This window comes from Podarcis filfolensis (genome assembly GCF_964270895.1).
Source record: "Podarcis filfolensis genome assembly, chromosome: 1".
NCBI classification, from domain to species: Eukaryota; Metazoa; Chordata; class Lepidosauria; order Squamata; family Lacertidae; genus Podarcis; species Podarcis filfolensis.
In genome coordinates this window covers 31913011-31935692 of record NC_139604.1, presented here as the reverse complement: position 1 = coordinate 31935692, position 22682 = coordinate 31913011, and the positions used below count along the sequence as shown (strand labels likewise).

General features: G+C 43.8%; 1 protein-coding gene across 3 annotated transcripts in view; it reads right to left on the bottom strand.

Moving 5' to 3' along the window:
• ACVR1C (activin A receptor type 1C) overlaps window positions 1-22409 on the bottom strand; it is a 43757-nt gene extending 21348 nt beyond the window's left edge. Inside the window, exons 1-2 of one of the 3 annotated variants that reach the window (XM_083579277.1) lie at window positions 21867-22409; window positions 10605-10838 (exon numbers count right to left, since the gene is read on the bottom strand). In XM_083579277.1, coding sequence (XP_083435403.1) covers window positions 10605-10838; window positions 21867-21942 — 310 coding nt within the window. In that variant the 5' untranslated portion in view covers window positions 21943-22409. Of the gene's footprint in view, window positions 1-5154; window positions 5180-10604; window positions 10839-21866 lie in introns of those variants that run through there. The other 2 variants (XM_083579278.1, XM_083579279.1) reach the window with 2 other exon arrangements.
• Window positions 22410-22682: the final 273 nt, after the last annotated feature.

The window sequence follows — 22682 nt, the reverse complement described above, 5'->3', positions numbered from 1 at the left end:
GGGTCGAGCAGTAATCTCCCAGTGCCATCTTTTGGAAACAGTCATTCAGCCAGGAATGGAACTGCTGCCAAGCAATGCCTTCCACACCTAACCTATTCAGAAGGATTTCATGGTTGATGGTGTCAAAAGCCATTGAGAAGTCCAGGAGAATCAACAAGGCAGCACTTCCTTACGCCAAGTCAGACAGTTGTCCCATCTAGCTCCTTACTGAAGCTCACTAAATGTGGCTCCCCAGGTTTCAGACAGGGGCCATTGTCAGCACTACCTGGAGATGTCAGGGATTGAACCAGGAACCTTCTGCATGCAAGGCAAATGCTCTACCACTGAGCTATCTATGGACCTTCCCCAACAGGTTCCCTGCCCCTGGTTCAAACAGCATCATTCTGTAGGGTATTGCTTGCAACATCATACAGGAGAGGAGGGAAGATGAAGGGGCTACTGGGAGTAATGGGGAGATTTTCCACTAATGCACATTTAAAAGGGGTTGGGCTTTTAAAGAGACACACAGAGCTTCTAACATCAAGAAGAAGAAGAAGAGTTTGGATTTGATATCCCGCCTTTCACTCCCTTTAAGGAGTCTCAAAGCGGCTAACATTCTCCTTTCCCTTCCTCCCCCACAACAGACACTCCGTGAGGTGAGTGGGGGTGAGAGACTTCAAAGAAGTGTGACTAGCCCAAGGTCACCCAGCAGCTGCATGTGGAGGAGCGGAGACGCGAACCCAGTTCCCCAGATTACGAGACTACCGCTGTTAACCACTACACCACACTGGCTATGCATGCTTACTTGGAATGTTTACGAAGTCATAAAGAGCAAAGGAAGCTACCTTGTACTGAATCAGTCTGCTTTGCTGAGCTAAATTGACCTATGGTCCTTCCAGGTGGCTCAACCCAAGGCAACCATGGACAGAAGCTGAATGTTCCCAGCTTCATGTATGTGGTATCCTGATACTCAATAAGCAAGTTTGGAGCAAATATTTGGTGATGCTACCAGTCTGGGTAATTAAATATTACTTTTATGAAATACTGGCCTGGTTCAGCATACAAAGCAGGTTCCAAGACTCTCATCAGTGCACAACACACTTGCCTGTTTTTCATGTTCATCAAAGCAGAACTTTCAGAGGGGTTGCCTGTGCTTGAGCAAAGGCCACAGCATATCTGAAGTTTATCAGAAGAGGACTCTTTGCTTAGCTTCAGTAACACGTACACACAATCCCTGCCGCTGCAAAACAGTTGACCAGGCAAACTACACGGTTATGGAGCAATTTGGGAGTTGCTCCTGAGCAAACATTCATAAACTAGTTTCACAGGTATCCAAAGGATTTTGAATCCCAGCATTTTCCTCACCGGACAATGGCTGCATTCAGACAGAAAGACAAATCACGCTTTGGCATTACATCTGAACACGAGTTAGGTTACAAAACATGGTTTGTGAGGGGGTGGGTAAACCAGGGTGTGAGTTATAAACCATGGGGTTGGACTCACGTTTTCTGAACTGAACTAATGGAACCTTGTCAATCTGGATCTGGATGAACAGGCTTGTCAGTGACAGGCCCCTCTGTTAACCCTAATCAGAAATGGGGGGGTGATGTACGTGGGCTTTAAGGCAAATATTTTAAATAACAAATAAATAAATGGGACCCAGTTTTAATTTAATGTGACCACTTCTCAAGGCATTATCTTCACTGTAACATACTGAATTAACAGTTATTCTTTCTGCCTAATTAACCTTGGGAATGACAGCTGCATCCAGAAGTGGATGTAAGGATTTTAATATACAGTGGTACCTTGGGTTACATACGCTTCAGGTTACAGAGTCCGCTAACCCAGAAATATTACCTCGGGTTAAGAACTTTGCTTCAGGATGAGAACAGAAATCGTGCAGCGGCAGCAGGAGGCCCCATTAGCTAAAGTGGTGCTTCAGGTTAAGAACAGTTTCAGGTTAAGAACGGAACTCCAGAACAAATTAAGTTCTTAACCCGAGGTACCACTGTAATTCTCCAAACCACTGCTAAAAAATAAAAAAAATCATGAATTACTGTTGCCAGGATCCAGTGTTAATTTCTGGCTTCCCCATAATTATGTATTTGAGCCAATGAACTTATTTTGTACCACACTAGATGCTTAAGTCTCAGCCCCATCCAAATTCAAAGATTCACAACCTGTGCTAACTTTACAGGCATCTGTGTGGCTATTGCATGCGACCCACTTTGGTGTCGGGTGTCTTGAGCTACAGAGGACGGAATCCTCTGCCAGAATCTCTGAGATGCTGGAATTCATAACAGCAACTCAAGGGCATGGTGAACTGTGCTATAGGAACTGGCCTCCGCCCAATCTTCTAGCCTCTTGCATTATTTCAACTGCTCCAAGAAGACAGCAGATCTAGCTCTCTAGGTCTCCACAGCTTCGCTCTCTGCTAAGATAGCGAGCAGCAACTCAGGCTGCCCATTCTTTACTAAGATCAGACCAATTTAAAACAGATTAGTGCTATAAACCTCCTTCATGGATCACTGCCTTGCCGTGGCAAAGGGGCTTGAATAACTCAAAGAAGCTATGAACTATGCCGAGCAGGGCACACAAGATGAACAGGTCATAGTGGAGAGTTTGGACCAAACACGATCCACCTGGAGGAGGAACCGGCAAGCCACTCCAGTATCCCTGCCAAGAAAACTCCATGGACAAAGACAACAGGCATACAAAAGTTATGACGCTGGAAGATGAGCCCCTCAGGTCGGAAGGCGTCCAACATGCGACTGGGGAAGAGCGGAGGACAAGTACAAGTAGATTCAGAGCTGATGAAGCGGCTGGGCTAAAGCCAAAAGGACGCTCAGTTGCGGATATGCCTGGAAGTGAAAGGAAAGCCCAATGCTGTAAAGAAAAATATTGCATAGGAACCAAAGACAGAAGTGCCTGGCGTGCTTTGGTCCATGGGGTCACAAAGAGTCGGACATGACTAAACAAAAACAAAAAAGTGCTATAAACCAGAGAGGCGGCAAACAGTTTGCTACACATGTGATTATTCTAATCTGATTGGTGGAATCCCAATTACTTGTATCGGGAAGATGTTCTATTAGCACAAACATGGCATAAAGAAAGTGCAGCTTCTAATACAAAACTGCAGACCGCAAAATAAATGTATATATAAAAAGATGATCTTGCCTAGGAATGGACATTTCCAGTTATGTGTTATGTGTTAGTTATGTGTTAATCTGCACCAACATTTTTATTTCGTTTTCTTTCAAAACACGTCTTTCTAAATGCATGTTGGCCCCAAATACACATTATTACATGCCTTATGGAATTTACTTTTTTATTATTTAGCCAAAAATTGCATCACAAAATCTGAAGACGTTTGAACTCTGAGGGACGAGTTCGGTCTGAACTCCACGTTAAATTGGGAGGTGTGGATCAAGTCAGAACAGTTCATATCAGAATTTGCAGAGAACGAATTCCTCAAGCACCTCTACCTACCTTTGAGTTCAATACTGCAATATACATGCTCCTCACATGACAAGTGTTACTGTTTTATGCCACATAGCTTCAAAATCAGAACACCACAGGAAAAAACCTTTATGCAGATTCAGCCAACGATCTTCCAAGTGCATTTTGCTTCCTTTATGAGTAACAGAAGTATAACCTCAGCATTATAATCCTGCTGTAGTATCACCAATTTCCAGGAAAGACTAATCTAATATAACAAAGCAACCTGATGCCCTTCAGCTGTTTTGAACTGTAACACCCATCAGTCAGTGTTAAAAAATCATATATATAATCTAATCACCAAATGTCACCTTAAACCTGGGTTATGGTCACCACAACAGAATGTCTAGGTGCCATTTTTTCCATTGATGGTGGTGATGGTGGTGGTTGTTATTCACTTTATTTCTATACGTACTGCTTTATATTTTAAAGAACAAATCTCAAAGCGGTTTACAAAACATTAAAACATCAAAATAAAACAATCCAGAATAAAACAAATTCAGACTTCAAGGAAAATATTTCAGATCCTTCTCGAAGTGACATTTTGCTTTCCCCAGTCACCAACCATGGATCCAGAGATCTCCACGTGGTCACAACTGGACCACAATTTTGAACACTGATCAGTCCCAGCTATGACTAGTGGGAGTTGTAGTCCAAAGCATCTTAAAGGCACCAGGTTGGTTAAGGCAGTAGGACTCACTTCATTTCATCAAGCATATTTAGATGGAGGATGACAGAAGGTAGGCTTGCACTCAGCTCTTCCCCATCTCTTTCTGTGTCTCTCTCAGTAAAGGAAGATGCCTTATACCAGCGGTTCTCAACCTGTGAGTCCCCAGATGTTGTTGGACTACAACTCCCATCATCCCTGAGCTCTGGCCTTGGTAGCTAGGGGAGATGGGAGTTGTAGTCCAACAACATCTGGGGACCCACAGGTTGAGAAAGGCTGCCTTATACTATGTCAGACCCCTGGCCCATCCAGTCCAATATTATTTGGATGGCTGCAGCTTTCAAAGGAATAAGTCTTTCTTCTTAGCCTGCTACTTTTTTTGTTTTAGCTGGAGAAGCCAGGGATTGATTATTGGGTTCTAATCAGTCAAAGCACGCACACACTGCCGCTGTGCAATGGCCCCTCCATGCTTTAAGAAGCATCAAAAGGAAAGGTTAGCATCATCAGCATCTCCAGTCTCCCACACTGACCAGGTAAATCCTCCACAATGCAAAGAAAGCTTAAAGCAGATCCTTTATGGAACAGCACAGCAGGCAAATGGCTTTGGTGAAAACTGCTTGCTTGCAAGCAAATAGCGCCAGTCACACAAAACTATTATCAGGTTTTATCTCTAAAGGCAAGGAAAAACACACACTTCACAGTTTTCTATCAGCTTAAAACATAGCATAGCTTAAAAACCCAACACCACCCCATCACACAAAAAGTCTCTCAAATGGAATCACCTCGTCTCAACTGTGAATGTTGGTTTCATTGGAAACATTTCCTCTCCTTACTGATGTTATGAATTCAGCCTCTCGAAAAATCTCTTACAGCTGCTGTGCAGCATTGCTTTATATTAACGCTATTTTCTAGAGCCTGGTGGCATAGGAACATTAACCATCCTGTGGGTCTTTCCTCAGAAGCAAACCCCATTGAGCTTAATGGGACTTACTGTTAACATAATCCTATACCTGATTCCATTGAGTTCAGCAGGGCTGACTTCCGTGTAGACTGCAAGAGAAGAGAGAGAGAAGGATCCCTTTCTGGATTGCAATACCTTCTTAACATAGCTTGTAGATAACATACTGAAGCCACAGAGAGCTATTTATTCTGCAACATATATAGAAGTAAAAGAAGCAGACCACACTTTGTGCTAACAGTTTGCCTTGACAGACCACTATAAGAGACGGGAGAACTGTAATGAACAACACTGAAAGGTGTTGAGCCGCCACACATTATTTAGGCATATAAATACATCTGTTTTTGATGTAATCTGTTCCAATACATCTATTTTTAGTGCAGTTTTCAATCTCACTTCTTCACATTTTTTCATACCTTTTGGGGCTGCTGGGGTGCTTTATTTTATTTTTATCAGAATTTTTTTTAAAAAATCGTTATTATCATCCTAGCAGAAGCGTGCAAGCAGCAGAACACCAGAGGTAATGGGGCAGCTCATCGGCCAGGAGTTCCCAATTGGTCTTGCCAATTCAGCGATTTATCCCAAAATGGTTTATTCTTAATAGGAAGCTGGAGTCACATGCCCCCACTCTTAAAACACATTTAGTTCTCCTGGTTCCAATTGTACTTACTTCCAGAATTGCATACCAGTTCAGGTTGGGATATGCCACCATCACCTGCTGGAGGACCTGCGTGATTATGGGAGTTGTAGTCCAGGATGAAGGGAACTGTATTGCAGCAACATCTCAAGGGCACCACATTGACTATCCCTGACTTAGGGGTGAGCAGCATTTATATGCTCTGTAATATACAAGTGTTACTACCTATCTCTCTAAAAAGTGGTCTAAAAAGGCTCTTAAAAGCCTTGGCTTCGGAAACCACTTATTTTGCAGATCAACATAACACAGGGGTCAAATGTCAGAGACTGGCAGCATCAGAAGCTAATAATTAAGGCTGCCCCCCAACCCCCGGTTGAGGAACATGAAATATTCATGTGGTGATATTCAGTGCTGTTTTTCTAGAAAAAGAGGAGCCAGAATCTCCATGAACGCCTCCCTTGTTCTCTTATAATGGCAATGGTGCCCACCTGAGAGGTGCTGGAACTGAGTTCCGGCTGAACAAAAGATCTGGTGAGAGTCAGCATTGGTCATTGGTTGCATCCATTGAATTCACACCCAGAGTGTGACTTAATCGTACTTCACTCACAGTGGAGAATAACCATTACCACACACCTTGGGGCTTGGACACTGAACCATGACTGATGGATCACCCTTCATTTTTGGTCAGTTAAATAAAATAAAATATGGCTGAACCCATGTTTAAGGACAGATGTCCTATATTCCGTGGTAACTAATATCACAACAGAAGTACTCTGTAATACAGGCACACAAACACACCCATACTCTATGTATTTTTCGCTCTATACCGTATTTTTCGCTCTATAGGACGCACTTTCTCCCCTCCAAAAATTAAGGGGCAATGTGTGTGCGTCCTATGGAGTGAATGCAGGCTCCGTGGCTTCAGCGATAGCAACACGAAGCCTCTGAAGCGCAGCGGAAGCGCACCCTTCGCGCTCTGGAGGCTTCGCGTTGCTTTCACTGAAGCCTGGAGAGTGAGAGGGGTCGGTGCACACCGATCCCTCTCGCTCTCCAGGCTTCAGGGATAGCTGCCTGAAGCCTTCGGAGTGCAGCGCAAGTTCCCGCTGCGCTCCGCAGGCTTCGGGTTCCTTTTGCTGAAGCCGGGAGAGCAAGACTCTCCTGGCTTCAGCAGAGAGGGAGAGCTGCGCAGCACCCCTTCAGCCAAGCGGGAGGAGAAATGGAAGGGGCTGCATTTCTCCTGCCACTTTGCTGAAGGGGCGCTGAGCAGAGAGGGGGAGAATTTTTTTTTCTTGTTCTCCCCCTCTAAAACAAGGTGCGTCCTATGGTCCGGTGCGTGCTATAGAGCGAAAAATATGCTATTTGAATTGTTCACCAGTTTCATGTTGCTAGTCTCCCCCTGCTGGTTGGAATGTGAAACGTCAGGCTGAATGACAGGCTAACCAACTCCGCCTTTTTTTTTCTGAGGCAGCCATGGCCCAGAGGGTTGCCCCACACTCCAGCGTCTCAGTCATAATCTCATGGCCACAATGAAGTCCAGCCACCCAAAGGCAGGGCAGCCCTCCGATTTCTATGCATCTTAATTCACCCTACCATGAGGCAACACAAGATTCTACACAGAATTCCAGGCAGACCACAAACCACCTTGTTACTACCGAAAGGAAAAAGGAAAACCTCTCCTGTGACAAAGCAACAGTTAAAGCTGAAGCAAGAAATCAACAATAATTAAACATTAACAGCAAAATAAACACAGTATGAAAATGAAACACCCAGAGATGTCCTATCAAATGTGCCTCTGCACAATCGCACTTCAAAGCTGCCCTCAGCAACGGTTCTTTGGAAGCGAATCGCGTTTTGGAGCAAGGAGCACTTCTTCATATAAAACCCCTCTGTGCTCAAGGCAGTAGGCAGAGAGCTATCGTAACCCGCACCCCAATTTGCAAAGGGGGTAGGATTCGGCAGAGACCACAGAACTGTAGAGTTGGAAGGGACCACGAGGCGAATCTCGTCCAACTCCCTGCAGTGCAGGAATCTTTTGCCAAAGTGGGGCTCGATCCTGAGATTAAGAGTCTCATGCTGTACTGACAGAGCTATCCTAGCCAGCACACGACTCCAAAGTTCCCCACACTCAAAGCGGAAGTCAACCTCTGCATTTATATATGTGTGTGTGTATTCCTTGTGTTTACTGAGATTTTATATTAACTGTATGCTGCTTAGGTGTTTTAGATGAGTCAGCAGTATATGATTACTTTTATAGATATTTATTTTATAAATAAATAAATAAATAAAAAACCCGACTGTTGCATTAGCAGTGGCAGAACCCTAGTGCTTTATTTTTATGACTATGAATCAGGCTTTCCAAAGTTGGAGGCAGTCTCCTCCAGTTGTTGCTAGATTATGACTCCCATCATCCCTGACCGTTGGGCCACATTGGCTTGGGCTGACGGGAGGTAGAAATCAACCACACCTGTAAGGCGCCACACCTTGGGGAAGGTTCATGTAAACGCTAGTACAGTGGTACCTCTGGTTATGTACTTAATTCGTTCCGGAGGTCCGTTCTTAACCTGAAACTGTTCTTAACCTGAAGCACCACTTTAGCTAATGGGGCCCCTGCTGCCGCCGCACCGCCAGAGCACGATTTCTATTCTCATCCTGAAGCAAAGTTCTTAACCCGAGGTACTATTTCTGGGTTAGCGGAGTCTGTAACCTGAAGCGTATGTAACCCGAGGTACCACTGTATTTAAACTTTTTAAAGGTGTACGGTAAGTAACCTCAAAAAAATTTTTTTCCTTCCAGTAGCACCTTAAAGACCAACTAAGTTAGTTCTTGGTATGAGCTTTCGTGTGCATGCACACTTCTTCAGATACACAGTGTATCTGAAGAAGTGTGCATGCACACGAAAGCTCATACCAAGAACTAACTTAGTTGGTCTTTAAGGTGCCACTGGAAGGAAAAAAATTTTTTTGTTTTGACTATGGCAGACCAACACGGCTACCTATCTGTAACTGGTAAGTAACCTGTGAGGGCATTCTGCAGTTTCCCAATCGGTTTTGTGATAATGAGGGGAATGAGCTAAAGCCTGGTGGAAGCAACTCCTTCGTCAGCGTGGCAGGGCAGCTGAAGAGTCGGACAAAACCACAGCCATATGTCTTTTCTCCTGATACCAGTTCATTGCTGAAGGACAAATTCTTGCACTGTAGGATTCTACCTAAACTGGCACAAACCTAGTGCACATCTCAACTGAGGGGTTCTTTTCTCCCTTCTTTATTTGGCGTTCTCGCAAGTGGCAAGTGTCCCACTTTAAATAAGATAGTCCACTTATTTGAAGGAGTGATCACAGAAGCATTGTAGAAGGGACCAAAAGGGTCATCTAGCCCAACTCCCTGCAATGCCATTCATAAGAACCAAAAGTTGGGTCAAGGCAAGGTCAAGGAAAGAGGAAGCTAAGCAACACCAGATATAGGGTCGCAGTTTGAAGGCAGGGCGGGAATGTGAGCCTGATGTACACATAGAACAAAAACCAGAAATACAGCAAACAAAAGGGAAACTCTGCAGCGTTTAGAATGATGCTACAGTGGTACCTCAAGTTACATACACTTCAGGTTACATACTCCGCTAACCCAGAAATAGTGCTTCAGGTTAAGAACTTTGCTTCAGGATGAGAACAGAAATTGTGCTCCGGCGGCACGGCTGCAGCGGGAGGCCCCATTAGCTAAAGTGGTGCTTCAGGTTAAGAACAGTTTCAGGTTAAGTACGGACCTCCAGAACGAATTAAGTACTTAACCCGAGGTACCACTGTACTTCACATGAAATTCAAAATAGCCTCCAAGGACTATTTAAAATAAACTGTGGGTATATCCACTGCTTTTTTAAAAAAATTCTGTTTGTCCCCTCACCACCATAGCAATTTTCCTTTAATACTTCATTCACAATCTTGGTGCCTAAAAGAGAGAGAGAGAGAGTCTCTCTCTCTCTCTCTCTCTCTCTCTCTCTCTCTCTCTCTCTCACACACACACACACACACACACACGAATGACTGAAAAAGGTCAAAGTCAAGTTTTAAGTTAAATAATCTTTACAGCTACGGCACTTTATTATAATCATTTATAGAAATGGCTGCTGTGCTACATTAATTCTCTAAAGTGCTACTAAAGTTCACAGATTTGCCTAGAGGGATGTGACTGGGCGGGGGGCACAAAAAACTCACAAGCTCCGTAGAAGTGGGCCTAAAGAGCTAGAATTACTGCAGTACAACTAATCCAGAAAGTGGCAGCTAGACTAGTGACTGGGAGCGGCTGACAGGACCATATAACACCGGTCCTAACGGATCTGCACTGGCTCCCAATATGTTTCTGAGCATAATTCAAAGTGTTGGTGCTGACCTTTAAAGCCCTAAACGGCCTCAGCCCAGTATACCTGAAGAAGCGTCTCCACCCACATTGTTCAGTCCACACGCCGAGGGCTCTGGAAGAGGAAATATCACCACGTGCTACTTTCAAGCTGAAATTCCCTGTTTTGCACAACTATTAAAGGTGTGGGAGCCCTGCTGCCTATGACATCTGGCCACCCTTTTATCAAGGCAAGACCAAAAATCCTGCCTTGAACAATTGACAGGAATTTCCAAGAAAGAAAAAAAGAAAAAAATTGTACCTCTAATCATTCGTTTGGCAGGTTTCAAATTTGTACTAACAGATTTCGCGAAATAGTGTTTTAACAAACAAAAAACCCCACAATTAGTGTTACTCTAACACACTGCTCAACACTGTGCACACTGACTAGGAAGCCAGTCTCACTGCGTTCAATGGGAAGCACTCCCAGCTAAGCATAGGATAGTAGCAGATTTCTTTACCCTAACAAGCATAGCTTACCTGTGGGCAGGTGAATGGTGATGTTGTTGCAGAAATCTGTATAGCAGCATTCTGTCTTGGTTATGTTCTTAGAACTGTGGCAGAAGATTTGTGCTTTCAGTTGCGGTAGGGAGACACACGCCTTTATTACTTCTTGTCTACCGTTTTTTGTTAGCATGACAGAAGCCCAGCATGCGCCCTCAGTTTCACAGGTGAAGTTTGTTTTTTCACACAACTGGCACACGCACGTTAGACCTGGAAAGATAATTAATCATTGGGTGAACACCACCAAGTAAAACCAAGTTTGTGCTGGTTGAGAAGCAGACAGAGAGGAGATAAAAGTTCAGTATTCTAACCAGAAGCATTTTTGTTAGGGATTGTAGTACAAGACCTGCCAAGAAAAACAAAGAACTTATTTATGTATGCGACAACAGCGGCAAGAGTCTTGATAGCACAAGGATGGAAGAATGAGGAAATCCCAACGAAAGAACAGTGGCAAGAAAAATTGATGAGCTATGCAGAACTGGCCAAATTAACATACAAACTGCGGGACAAGGACAACTGTGACTTTAAGGAAGAATGGGAGCTTTTCACAAATTATCTAAAAAGACAACAAAATGAACTGGACTCCTTGGCAGGTTTTGAATAAACATACACAAATTTATTGGTTTATAACATGATAGATAGATAAGGTAAGGATATGTACAATTTTATAACATGCAGAAGAATAATATGTGCAGAGAAATCAGAGAGAGGAGCTGAGGGAAGTCCTGGGGGGAGGGAGGGATGGAAGGGGGGAGGGGGAACTGTGTCTGATTATACAGTTTGACAATTTGTTATGTTGAAATTGCTCAATAAAAGTATTTTTTTTAAAAAAAGTTTAGTATTCTTTAAAAAATTGAAAAGTTCACAATCTTGATGAAAATCAGTTTTTGAGCTTTACTCAAATTTCTAAATGGTGTATCTTTATTCAAACACTGGCTTCCTTCCATTTTAAGACTCTTAAATGTGAACCCCATGCTACTTGCTCTGCGGTCCCAGTATGTGGCATGCATTGAAACACTTTGGGCTGGTTGAATTTAAAACAAATATAGAAGGTTGCATTCAGACAGCACTTTATTCCATTTTTCTGATGTTTCCTTACCTGATCATTTCCATGTTTCGTGTGATCTTTCACACGACATAAAAGCCATTTCTTAAACACTAGCAGAAATGAGTGGAAGTTTAGTGCTCATTTCCCTGTTATTTGCTTACAGAAATAAATATGTATTTGGAACTTGGTTACACCAGAAAATTACAGGGCTTTTGCACTGTAATGTCTTGCGATGGGGCTGAGAGTGGTATTCTGGCATGTAGTTCTTTCTCACCATTTAGTGTGACATGGCAGTGTGACGATCAAAAAGCCACAGTCCTGTAATGCAACAGATAATGTTGTCTAAAAGGAACATTAGAACCTGTGATGGAAGCACTAGCATTGTAATCAGAAAAACTATTGCAACCATCTCCACGTCACAATGAACTCCAAGTTTATCGATTGCCTTACCATGGTTGTGCAGTCAGTTGCAGACTAAAGGGTCATGCACTCCCACCCCTTCCTTTCTGGGGCACAAACTCTCCCAGATAGGCCTAACTGAATCAGCAGTAATGTTCCCCATAGTTCGGGGAAAGTACCCACTTAATCACAGACTTTAAAACCAGCCTAGTTTTTGTGCCCGTGGTTTTTTCCATGCATGAACTGTGTGCACTGTGTTGTTTGCTGAGCCCTGACTTTTGAATTTAGACTCCACAGGAGTATTAGTAACTAAGCAGATTTATTGACAAACTCTACACAGCTCCCCAGAAGGGTTCTTAACACAGCCCCATTGCAGCAGGATTTTTCCAAGCCAGTTGGGAGAGGGATATCTGCGTTGCCCTTAAGGGAACAGTGTAAAGCCAGTTCACTATATTCCAGGGATGGGCAACCTCTGGCTTTCCAGATGTTGCTGGCCTCTCGCCATCACTTGATCATTGGTCATGTGGGCTGAAGCTGACGGGAGTTGGAGTCCAGCAACATCTGAAAGGGCAGAGGCTGCATCAGAGTACAATGCACGAATGTTATTAAGCAGCTGCCAGACTATCATACATGGCTGGTGGGTTGCATTCTTCATGGTGGGTCACAGATTGTACAGTCCTAGTCTAAAGCTGTTGAGGAGGGTTGGCTTTCTTCAAAGCAGTTCAGACGGTGTCCCTTTAAAAAAGGAAAGGAAAACCTATACCCGCATCATCCCAATACTATATTATTTTGCTTTCAGGCATCACTAAATTGACCCTACAAAGAGATGCTCTGTGCCAGCTTTACATCATGGGAAAGATATGCCTGGCTCATAAACTGAGGGTAACAGTACATTCCAGTGTAAGCAGGCAATCCTGTTATTATTATTATTATTATTCTGTGATTCCTCACAAATAATTGCCCTCAACCTCTCTAATTTACTGAATGGTCCCTACCCAGACAATCATAACATCAGTGCCAATAAACCTCATGGTGCAAAAAGTTTTTCAGCATCTGTACCAAATGCTTTATTCTTAGAATTAGAGTATTTTTGCATTATGCATCAAGCCAATACTTGAGTTATGATGCAGAACAGGCCTTTTAAATCTTGTTAAATACAAACACAAACACGCTTGCTTGATGACTGCAGTTACACCTGCTGAGAATTGAATCTGTTTTCCATCAGTACAGTTCTAATAGTCCTTTGGGGAAAGGATGTGTGTGTGTGCGCGTGTGTGTGTGTGTGCGCACGCATGCAGCTTGTTTAACTGGGTCCTTTCAAGTTAAATTGAGGTATATTTTCAAAATTGCATTTTGCTCTGTGTGCGCTCTATATTTAAACCAAATCCTGTCTTCCTAAAAGCATATAATTTTCCATAGCCTTTTAAAGTTATTCAGTGTGTTTTAGTGGCTATTTGCCACTAAATATTTGCCTGAATGAAACTACCATTCATGAATTTGTTAGCCGTAATGAACAAATAAAATTACCCAGACCTTTTTGTTGTCAAGGTGAAGACAGAAAAGGAAAATGCTTATTTTGTATGGAACACAAATGCGGGTCTATAACAAGCTGTTGTTATGTGGAGTGCTTAAGGATTCCTGCTAGCCAGCCATGCCCTTTCCCAGGTACTGCATTGTCCCTTCTCTCACCTCAACTCCTGAATTATGCAACCACCCACTGACCATGCTCAGTCATTAGTGGCAAGTTCCTCTCTTCAGAACACCCTTCCCCAAAAAGATGTTTCATACTTCAGCAAACTTTACTGTCCTTCTCTTTCACCAACCCTTCAACCATACATGCGGTAGAAGTGGGAACCCAGACAATCTAGCAAATGCATGTAGGGCAGGGCAGGTCCTGCTATCATGTTCCTGTTCTTCCCTATGCACATCCACTAAAACATTCCTGCCCCCATCCCATTTTGGAACATCCATTTTAAAAACATTCTGTGGACGAGACTTACTGGGAACAATTGCTGAGATCACTAGGCTGTTTTGGCTTCTTGGAATAAAGAGTTAACTTCACCGACACAGTATTTTTATTATTATTGCTGACCTGCACCTGATTCTGACTTCTGACAGGTGAGCACACCTTCCTGTCACCTGTGTGACATGGTTGACAAGACACAAAAGCAATCTGAAAACCAAATTTGGTTGTCAGTCTTGTCCTTTATCCCATTCTCCCATCAGGCTATCCAGCTTTACTTTCATAAGCACCAAGCATACTTTCATTCAAACATTCTTCCATCACCTTTGTGGAGTGGGGGATAGTGGTGGTTCAAGATGCAAAACTGCTCTGGGGACTGATCAAGGATTGGAAGAAGCTGTGTGTGTTGGCATATGAGAGCCAGTGTGGTGTATATGAGAGCCACTGTGGTGTAGTGGTTAAGAGCGGTAGACTCGTAATCCTTGGAACTGGGTTCTTGTCTCGGCTCCTCCACCTGCAGCTGCTGGGTGACCTTGGGCCAGTCACACTTCTTTGAAGTCTCTCAGCCCCACTCACCTCACAAAGTGTTTGTTGTGGGGGAGGAAGGGAAAGGAGAATGTTGGCCGCTTTGAGACTCCTTCGGGTAGTGTAAAAGCGGGATATCAAATCCAAATCCAAACCCTCACACCTAGGTAGAACAGTTTTTAACGGAGCCTATCCGAATGACCATCCACTTTGCAATCCAGCATTATCATTTACACAGATGAGCTGTGTATGCCTCTGCCTGAAAAGGCTAGACTATTACTTATAAAAGTCAGCAATGTGCCTTTTAATCTCCAAACTAAAAATGTGGTCTTAAATAAGAAGACATTTGCTAGTTTTTGCCCATAAGGTCTACAGATAAGCTTAATGGGTTTTGAAAGGACATCTCATAGTAACTCGGCTTGTATCATATGCTTGTTTGCCGCATTTTTCTATACCATGATTTATTGGTTGGCAAAAGCACTTCTATTTTAGTCTCATCTCTCTCTCCATAAAACAACAATATTTTTCACATGCAAAATGACTCATGCCTATTCCCATATCATTTGCCATTCAACTTATCTCCTCTCCTCCAACATATGAGACTGAAATAGCTATTCATATTTTTCTATTCTGGCGCCCAAAAGCCAGTTAGATTGCAAAACATAACTGAACAGGTTACTGTGATCTTCCATTCATTAAACTGATTCTGAAAGCTCCTTGTTTATTATATATTGGGCAGAACAGTGTGTACAAGCCTGATTTCTATGGGGTCCAAACTTTGGTAAATGAAGTGCATTTAAAGACTCTCATGGCTTAATAATAACATAAAAAGCATTATTGCAGATGCAGCTGGATCCTGTTAGGTGCATCCATTGATTGCAGATTTGTATCCAAAACTGAAAGAGAAAAACATTTTGCTTTGCTATCCGCATCTGATCTAAAGCAAAGAAAATATATTACCCAGAATTGGGCAGACGTGATTGTAGGCATGTTGATCCTACCAACTTAAAAGACTGGGCAGGTCAAGTGACACTCTTGCAGTTGTTTTAAACTTCTGCAAGACTTTGGACCTCCTGAGGCATGAGCATATACTGCAAACATTAAAGCAGATGGCTAGCAAAGTGTTCTGGTCTGGAAACAAAGGAGGTGAGACTATGTTAATCTAATCATGTTTATTCTGGCATGTGCCTCATATAGCTTCAAACCCTTGGACTTTTTTATTTTTCTTGCTTTACCAAAGTCAACTCAAGGGTCATATTAAACAGCAATAAATACAGGGCAGTGCTCTGTTTTGCTCTTTCCTCTCTTCAACCTTTCCTAGGCAATTTTCCCCACATCAAGACTGTCTCTCAGATATGTGCAGTGCATCAAAGACCTGCTTTTTAAAACATCCTAGAAGTACTATCTTTAAAATAAACACCACCCAGTAATGAGTGAAGTCGTCCATAGAGGCACATTATTACCAAAAGCAGCATATTCTGGCATCCAATTATGTCCAGGTATGTATACCCTTCTGCACTAACGGGAGGTGAGGAGAACACAAAAAGTTGCCAACATAAATGGCAATAAATGGATGGATGAAAAGAACCAAATTATGCCAGTGCTTCTCCATCTTCACTGGCTGCCAGTCTGTTTGCAGGACCAATTCAAATTCTAAGGACCACTTCTTCCCATATAGGCACCTTCCCCATTTACACGCATTCTATTTGCAAGTGACCACACACAGGTCTGGTGCTGGATACCTGGAAATGGGGAGCACTCGGTCAACCAACCCCACTGTCCCTGCAACTCACATGAGCCAGAAAGGTAGTGGAACTGGCATAGCTGACAGGTGGGGAAGCCTCTTCTCCAGGCGTCAGCTGGGCTGGTCAACCAAGCCTCACTGTGCCCCCAGCTCATAAGGAGATGCTCCCCAGAGCCCAAGAGGTCCTTTGGGTGGGTCTCCTCCCTAGCCATGCTCCTCATTTACAGGCCCTGGACCGTAACTCCCCCATAAATGGAAAGTCACCTGTATATCCCTATTGCAGTAGTAGTCAACCATCAGAGATGCAGGGTGCTGTATCCAAAATTCCTGGAGAGCACCATGTTGGCTATCACTGATGTACCTGGACCTGGAGGTCATCTTCAGAGGCTCTTCTTCAGGTGCCTCTGCCAAATAAGGTGTGACAGGCAGCTACAGGAAAAAGGGCTTTTTCATTGGTAGTGCCCTGGTTTATGGGATGTCCAAGCCAAAAGAATGGCTTGTAAATGGGTTTGTTTACAGTCCAGAGAACATTAAATTATTAATGAGCCGTGCAACTTACACCAGTTTTATTCCCAGAAATCCCATGGAATTTGTATCTCCCGGTATATAGTAAACTTGCAATTTATGTGAGGGTTATATTCCAGGGAAGGCGCCTAAAGGCGAAATCATGTATAATAAAAACCCATTGGGTTAAATGGCAGGTGGGATTGCCCAAGCTATGTTTCCCAGAGCATTACTCCCTTTCTGCCCCTTGAAAATAAACTTTTTTTTGTCACATGCACAAAGCTGAAGCATACAAGTTAAATGCACGTAAACTGTGGGCTTACTGTAGATTGGTAACATTTGGACTGTATACTTTTATTCTTCTGTCATGAATGCTACATGATAGAAGTGCCATGTTCACTGATGTTGCTCATCACACCATCAAAATAAATACTGAGGTGCCAGTTACAATATTCCCAGTTATGTAAGTGTATAAAATTACAAGACATAAGAATCAAGAATTATTCAAAAAGTAAGTTTGAAGCCCCTGTATTTGCACTCAACAATAAAAGTCAATGGACTTGTATTTTCTCGTACGATGCCTCCATATCATTACAACTTGGACTGAACCCATCCTACTTAATAGCTTTTGACTAGTTATTCCCTTTTAAACCTAATTGACCTAGTTCTTGAATGTATACATTGATTATAATTAAATGCACTAAGCTCCTTAACATCCCTGAAAAAATAATAATGAAGACACATCAGCTACAAGCAGCTGTCAACACTATACGGACAATAGACTGAGGAAAGTGGAGGGAGTATGAATTATATCTTTGATTTGGGGGGAAAAGGAGAAGTTATATATAATGGGAAATATTATGAATGAATAGATACGAACCCCTGGTCTCTTGGAAGCAAAAAAAAGAAAAAAGCTGGGGGAAAACAGACTTGGTATTCCAGTTGAATTATGCAATTAACTATCTGGAGAACACATGCTTGTCACGTACATTTATGCGCAGGCTTGCTTTCTGGACTTTACATGGCACCTCAAATTTTAAAATACAGTGGTACCTCGGGTTAAGTACTTAATTCATTCCGGAGGTCCATTCTTAAACTGAAACTGTTCTTAACCTGAAGCACCACTTTAGCTAATGGGGCCTCCTGCTGCTGCTGCCGCGCTGCCGGAGCACGATTTCTGTTCTCATCTTGAAGCAAAGTTCTTAAGCCGAGGTAATATTTCTGGGTTACCGGAGTCTGTAACCTGAAGCGTATGTAACCCGAGGTACCACTGTAATACAAATTTGAACACACAGAATAAAGCTAAGTGACCATGAGAAAAGAGTATTGTACAACCAGTGCTGATACTTTGAATGCACCTATCTCAGTGTAACCAGGGTCTTCTATAACCAGGGTTGGGGAACCTGTGGCCCTCCACAACTCCCATCATCTCTGGCCACTGGCCATGAGGGCTGATACAAGTTGTAGTTTAACAACATCTGGAGGGCCACATGTTCCCTATCTCTGCTCTAACCCCTCACACACATACATACCAAACTGTATTCAAACCCCCAATTTTTTTTTACTGGAATTGTGTCTGCCTCAAACGCCTTGCATTAGAAGTTGCACACATCATAATTATTTATAATGGATTTTGCTCTTACTTCTACCACTGTTGACACGCAAGCATCTACACTGCACAAACACTTTGGGTCATATAAACATTCATGCCATGCACCACAGTAATTAAACCTAGTACTTATCGTCTCTATACAATAGTGTGGAATCTGATATTAGGTTGAAAATATTCAGCATGTTTGGGCTATCAACCTTCGGTGTTCAAAAAAGGAAAAAGAGGAGAGCCACACAGGTGTGAAGATAGGTTTTCCAGAGTATGCAACATTTGGTGAAATTGCCAGAAGCTTATTTGCAACATAGCTTTGCAAAATAAGCAGATATTTGCAAATTTTCTGACTTTCCATAATCTATACAGATTATAGAATTCCACATTTTCAGCATAGAATGTGGGTTACCTTGGCACAAACATGTTCCATATATTTAGAACATATTACATCTAGCTCTGCTGCCAATATACACTAGAATTCCAAGTTCATGCAAATATGTTCTTATGGAAAAATCTTCTTGAGAGAACTCAGGTTTAGACATGGAAGCAATCGGGTCCACCTCACCACCTCTCCTGTTTTTTCCTGATTGCACCCCACTGCTCTTCATTTCATGCAAATTCCCCAAAGAGCTGAAGTGCCTCTTCTCTTTGTTATATTCATTTGTACGGAAAGCAAAGTCAAGAAAGCATTTGTTGTGTTCATTTGCAGGAAACAGACCTGAGCAAGACACATACTACCCTATACAACAACATGCACCAGAGTGACTTAGGGCAGCAAAATAGCTTAGAAAGGGTTCAGCAACTGTGTAAATGCAATTAATCATAGAATCGGAGAGTTGGAAGGGACCCTGAGGACCATCTAGTCCAACCCCCTGCAATGCAGGAATAGGCAGCTGTCCCATACGGGGATCGAAACTGCAACTTTGGTGATATGAGGACCCTGGTCTAACCAACTGAGTTATCCAAGCTCTGTGCTAATGGGCATACTGTTTTGTACAAAGGAAAGCCTGGGCTATGGAGGTAGTATGGGAAGTTTAATTCTATCTTGTCTCCTGGTACTTGGGCGTGAGAGAATAGCCCCTGCTATTTGCATTTCCAAAAATGGTGCCTCCATTTGCACCAATAGGAGCTTCCCTCTGAAATGCAAACAGTAGTTTTGGAGGTTTGATTTTTGCTAGGACTGCCAGGCTCGCTCCCACTTACATAAAGGGTGTGAATGCAATTAATGCTCACAGATTTTATGTATCACCCATCTCAAACTCAAACCCATTGTCCTCAGTCTGTTTTTCCCAAGTGGTTCTCCTCCCACTACTCTGATACAGCAGCCCCTATCCAACAAACATCTCCTCTGCATATTATCCCAGAACATTACTCCCATAGCATTCTGTTAAAAAACAACAGACCAGCTCCCCATAATCCTGAAAACCTGCCACATGCTATATTTCCTCCTGTCATGCATGCAATGCACCCAAAACTGCCAGAGACACAACCTCCGCTCTCCAAACCTGTCCTTTCCCCACATCCCTCGGAGCCCATCTTTCTCACCTAAGGCAATATTTCCCCCAAAGCACTCTCTGTCTCTCTCCAACCAATTACAGCACCATTTGCTCACTGTGCACCAAAGATGTGGCTTAGATACTGAACTGGTGCCTAATACGAGAGGACTACCTCTATGCCTGCCTGCCTGCCCGCCCACCCATTCTTTCCAACACAGTGGATATCACAACTAACTTAAGATAATTTTTCCCCACCTTTGGGAGTATTTTGAGAACATACTAAGAAGAAAAACACTGATGGAACCCTACACACAAAAATAGATTTTTGTGGGTTTAAGAGGGGGGAAGCATGCATTTGAATCAGAGTTCTAGACACCACTTTGGGATGTCTCATAGAGCGAGAGAGAAAATAACTGGACCATATCAGTTTAATTTGAAACAAGTTTCAACCTGAAATTCTAACCCCACTTACCTGTGAGTAAGCCTCACTGAAATCACTAACTTCTGAGTAGACATGTATAGGATTGCAGTGTTACACTTTTTTCTTCCATGTTAGAAGTTCAGAGCAAGCATACACTCGTAGCTGTCAACCTTCCCTTTTTTTGCGGGAAATTCCCTTATTTCAGTGCCGTTTCCCACTGCTTCCCGCTGCTATCCCAGATTGTTAGATATCCCATAGACTGTCTCCGGAACAGGTGAGGCTGCTGATCCCTTATTTTCAACTCCGAAAGTTGACAGCTATGCATACACTTGATGCAGCAAGTTAAGATATACTAGAAACCATTCGGTGGTCAAGGGGTACCAACCAGATCAAATTCAAAATGCAAGGGATTTAATTGCAAGTCTTTAGAAAACCCAGTTCATTCCCAGTCTATAAATATACTCCTATTCCTCAGTTGACATGAAGGAAACTGGTACAATAGCAAACGGTCCCAAATTCCTTTCAAGCAAAATGCTCTATGTGCAAGTGCAGCAAAAGTTGCATAAATAAAGGAAACATGAAGTTGTGAAGGTATGAATCCAGGGGCCCTGCCCCCAGGCATGTTTCAACCCCAGGGTTAAACCTTGAATCCCATGAAGTAATACTTCTGAGGAATGTGTAGAACGCCCTTCGCCCCAAGTAACAACCAAGTGCTCCCTCTACATCTACAACCAGGGAGGGAAAACCTCTGGGTCGAGGAGGGGATTGTAACTTCTGGCAGAATAGATCCCAGAGCCATTTAAATCAGTCAGCTGGGTTTGTAAACATAAAAGCCACGCTCTGTAATATATATATATATATATATATATATATATATATACACACACACACACACACACACACACACACACAGTTCTCTGCCGTCAACTCTACCCGGCCTTTGCCCTCAGAATCGTAGCCGCCACCCAAAAGGTTTTATATTAAGCCGAGTTCAGGAGGATCAAACCTGGAGCCGCTCTCCAATGACTGATCTTATGTGACTCTCCTCCAACCCCATTCACGGCGCTTTATTCCTTTTCCTTCCTTTTTTTTAAAAGAATACTTGAAAACAAACAAACACCCTTTGAGTATATTTGCATGAGATTTAACACCCAAACCGTTCTTTGGCAACAGAGCCATTCAAGCAGTTTTTCATTCTAGTCACATTTCTTTCCCTTACGCATGAGATTTAATCACCTAAATCGTTCTTTTGCAACACAGCCATTTCATCCTAGGACCTAGTCAATAGTTTTTTTAAAAAAGTAGGTGTAAGTGGATCAAAGGGATGGGGGCGAATGCCTCTGGGCACGTGCAGAGAGCATGGGAGACGCGTCCATGCGCACAGACCGAGTGGGCAGAGTTTCCTGGGAGAAAAGCCACAAACACACAAAAAAGTTTCCAAGCCAGAACCGCCCCGCCACAGGTCCCACGCCAAGAAGAAACAGGTATCCCGCCGCCCCTCCAGATCCCGGCCCCCCCCACCTCCTTTTCCTTACCTGTGCAGAGAGAGGCGCAGGCTACCAGGACTAGCGCCAAGGCGCCCAGCCCGGAGCGGGACGCCGGAGGTCGCATGGCAGCACATGGGAGAGGCGCTGGCGGGAGGAAGAGCGGCCGGAGTGGAGCGAGCCGAGCGGCGGCAGGACACGCGCGCAGCCCCGCTAGGGCGGGCTTCCCGCGGCTGCCCTCTCCCCTCCCCTGGTCTACGCTCCCGGCAGGGCAGGCTGCAAGCAGCGACTGTCAGCTGTGGAGGGAGCGGCAGCGGCGCCTGGGGTGGGGTTTGCAGCTTCGCCCTCCTCCGGCTCCGCCCGGCCCGGACACACCCCTTGGGTCCCTGTTTACAGGGCAGAGGGGGTTTGCCCCGCGGGAGAGAGAGAGAGAGAGCCGAGGGCCGACGCCTCTCCAGCGGTGTGGCGCCAAACTTCGGGCCTCTGTCCGTGGAGCGCGAGGCATTCTCTGCAGACGACGGTGCCCGGTCGGGGTTTCGCGCGGGAAACTTCCGAGGCCTGATCTCAGGTGGCTCCACTTCAGGTAGCGCACGAGTCACCCGAGTTGCCGCTGGCCCTTTGTTGCCTTGCGCGCGCGCGCGCTCACCTGTACGCACTCTTCTAATTCCAAGGGTGGAAGGCAGTGTTAACGTGCGTTGGCCATTATATTTAATTATCTGCAGGTGATTCGCACACATTGTCTTTTGTTTACCGGCAGGTCACGTTTTTTCCTGATAACTCAAAAAGCGCAGTAATGTTTTAGTACCCCAGGAATGCGTTCCATGGGATGGCGATGCATTACAGGCAGTAATTGTTTGTTTTGAGTAT